The sequence below is a fragment of the Melampsora larici-populina genome (genome assembly GCF_000204055.1).
Source record: "Melampsora larici-populina 98AG31 unplaced genomic scaffold MELLAscaffold_6, whole genome shotgun sequence".
Taxonomy (NCBI): domain Eukaryota; kingdom Fungi; phylum Basidiomycota; class Pucciniomycetes; order Pucciniales; family Melampsoraceae; genus Melampsora; species Melampsora laricis-populina.
In genome coordinates, this window is record NW_006768770.1 from 1,391,839 (window position 1) to 1,395,042 (window position 3,204).

Genomic DNA, 3,204 nt, shown 5'->3' on the forward strand with positions numbered 1-3,204 from the left:
CCACCCTTGATGCAGAATGGATAGTTATTATACATCAAATAAAGAGACAATGGTTTCCCTTTTCATTTTTGTCCTACCCTTTTTTATACTCATACAGCACTAATCTGGCTAACCTCATAAAAATTGGATATGTATATAGAATCATATTATCACAAATCAATAGATACTCATACCTAGAAGTCTCTTGTCTGCTAGATTTCTGATTTCTCGTTTTGTATTGTCATCCTTGTTTTTGTTATCTTGCTTATGGGTCAAGTCTCTTGTTTTTCCTCTTCCTCCCCAATGGGTGCAGTCTTTTGATGTTGCAGTTACATCACGTGCCAGCTTCCGGCCGGGGCATGGCTTCACCTAGAACATAAAGCTCGCAGGGCTAAAAATTGAGAGAAGGTAGTGTGACAAGACTTAGTCCGCGTATAATCAAGACAGCACAGCCCCTATAGTAGAGTTGTTGACTGGGGTATTCATTTGGAAGTGGATTGTTTAGTAAATAGATTAGGAAGGAGAGGGATCAAATATACTAATGTGCCAAGTCTTGGAGCAAGGCTGGGACACTTTGTTGACATCAAATCTTACCGGACATGGTGTTGCTATTGGGTTGTTCTCCATCAAGAAAAAACCTGCATGGGATGCAGATCGATAATGTGTCAAGCTGTAGACAGATAAACACCAAATAATAGCTGAGGATGTATGCAATTTACTGGAGGAATGTAAGTATTTCTTTGAATTTTCAGGGACTTTACCTGTGGGTGGGGCCAACCTTGTGAGTATTCAAAGAAACTATGAAAATGATCATAAAAAAATTGAGAAAATTAAATGATAATATCAATTTTTCCTTTGGCAACGTCTTGGTTAGACACAGAAGATTACTTGATAACACTGGGTAAATGTTGCATACACACCTTGGTTACATTTTGTATCATCAGTTGAATCAGTAATTTGTCTTGAGAATCAAGTGGTTAGGAATTTTCATTATTTAAATGAGAACGTTTGTCCAGATCATCATCCTGACTTTATCCCTTTGGAAGCTCATAGGTGCAGTTTGGTCAAAATGTTTAAAGATTTCCCTTGTGACAAGCTTGCTTAAAACTTTGTTTGGTATTGGTTCATTCTTGATTGTTTCCTTACATTACAAGGATGCTATGTTGATCGATTCGCTGCATAATTGAGAGACAGGCCAAGATTGTGAAAGATTAATTTGGGTTGACCAACTTTGAAACACTAAATCAAGAAGCACGACAGGTTTCATTCCTTCCCACGCATTCTTTATAAAGTGCTAACCAAGAAAAACAAAGAATTGCATCATATTTCGTCCGTGTTTTACGCTTGTTCAAAATCAAAACTTTTGAATGTTCACATGTTAGTCAACATTAAGTAGCTGCTCATAAGTACATCGATAAGATCTCCCAAGAAGAGATTGGACCTTGAGGGTTGAAGTTCGGGGTGCAAGATACTCAAATTTTTGTGGTGAATGCATGGACCCGATCTTGCGTGGAGAACAGTGGGTATTTCATTGATCTTCTAAATCAGTGTCGAGTTGGGCATCCAATTTCTATCGATCCATCACAATAAATGATCAACAGCATCAGAGAACGGGCGTTCGATGTGAGGGGGAATTTGTTTCAGGGGAGTCACTGACCATGATTTCAACTGGTTCCAAGTCATCATCAATCATCCAACATTCGATGCCATATGCCTCAAAGTCTTCAATCAAGCTGTCGGAGACTCCGCACTTGAATAGACACTGTTTCAAGTGGGGTAATTTTCGAAAAAGGCCCTTGTCACGTGATGTCGCTGAAGGCTGAAAGATTTCTTCTTTTTTGGCTGACTCAAAGAATTCAAGCCATGGATCGAGGGCGTCATCGTTAGGGAAGACAAGCGTTCGTACATTTTGAAGTAGTGGCCAACTGAACCAGCCCGCGGATGCAATAGTGTCCGCACTGTGTTGGTACAAGTCATCCCAGGGATGTGATTCAACCACACGGAGACGTGGACACTCCACGAAAAGCGCGTGGTAGTCCCATTGATGGCACAGACTGAGAGTGAACAGACCTTCCAAGGTTTCTTGAACAGCTTTCAAAACAGGTAGAAGTCCGTTACCGCTCTCTTCCGTAGGAGTGCATTTGATGATCTTCAAGCTTGATCCTGCCTTCTCGCAGATATTGACGATCCCACGTAGGTCTGCATACCGGCTACTGTCATCGTAATTGGCATCGGCATATGCATACGGGAAGTCCAAATAGCGCAATTTTGTCAGGGCTGACTCGGAAAACTTCATGGGAGGTACGGCACTATATCCAATCGTTAACTCTTCGAGATCAGGGGTGGCGTCCAACAGATTGGCTAGGTCCGAAGATCCCGCTGTACGATCAGATTGTATGTCAAGTTTTTTGAGCGATTTGGCCATCTTCACAGCATCCACCAGTGGAGTTGGACAACCCATCGAGGCGAAATCCAGAGTTAGTGACCGAAGGTTCCCGCTGAATAGTCGTATCAATTCGACAGCCTTGTCGATAGAAGCGTGTGACTTCGACTCGGTGTCCCCAAACAGGTCGATTAATACAAGCCGATGAACAGGGAAGACCCGAGGTTGAAAATCATGGGTGTAGGAAAAGATTGTCTTCCAGTTCTCAAGGAGATATTGTGCTTGCTCTACATCCTTGATACGGATGGACCTCAGAACTATCGGTATAACTGCATCTGACCAAGATTTACAAACCAAACGAAGGTCGAGAAGGCATTTGCGACGTGAGGATCGAGCTTTTTGAAGGTGAGTTGCGACCTGAGTAAAGATCTGATTCAACAGTTCGGTGGGCAGAGACTTAGACGCGTTCCGTGAGATACCATTGTCTGGTGAAGTCGACATGGTCCAGGAGTCTGTCTAGGAAATGTGGGTGTGCTTTGAGAGATATTACACTTTTTTTCAAACTTAACAAAGTCCTACTGTCTACACGTTTTGAGCTGTACTGGCCGGCTCAACAGAGGACTTTTTTTGCAGAAAATTCCTCGCCGTAGTGTTCGAAACGGAAGAAGAAACTCTTCATACAGGTTTTGTATTCTTTGCATTCTGCAAATTAGCAGAGAAACAAAACTCAGCATGGACTTTGACAACATTCCTGGAAGGTTCCTGAATCCTATTCAACACGCTCGATAGTTCTAACTTAACTAAGCCCCCTCCTAGTGCCCGGGGGAAAAAAACGCAACAAA

The 3,204-nt window shown here is 42.4% G+C and overlaps 1 protein-coding gene across 1 annotated transcript; it reads right to left on the bottom strand.

Annotated features, from left to right (window-relative positions):
- Positions 1–1,507: 1,507 nt before the first annotated feature.
- On the bottom strand, positions 1,508–2,863 carry MELLADRAFT_103570 (uncharacterized protein; the record flags this gene model as incomplete). Its single annotated transcript, XM_007406526.1, has 2 exons — positions 1,508–1,549; positions 1,637–2,863. 2 exons carry the CDS (start codon positions 2,861–2,863, stop codon positions 1,508–1,510), a joined length of 1,269 nt encoding a protein of 422 aa, XP_007406588.1.
- Between the last annotated feature and the right edge of the window lie 341 nt (positions 2,864–3,204).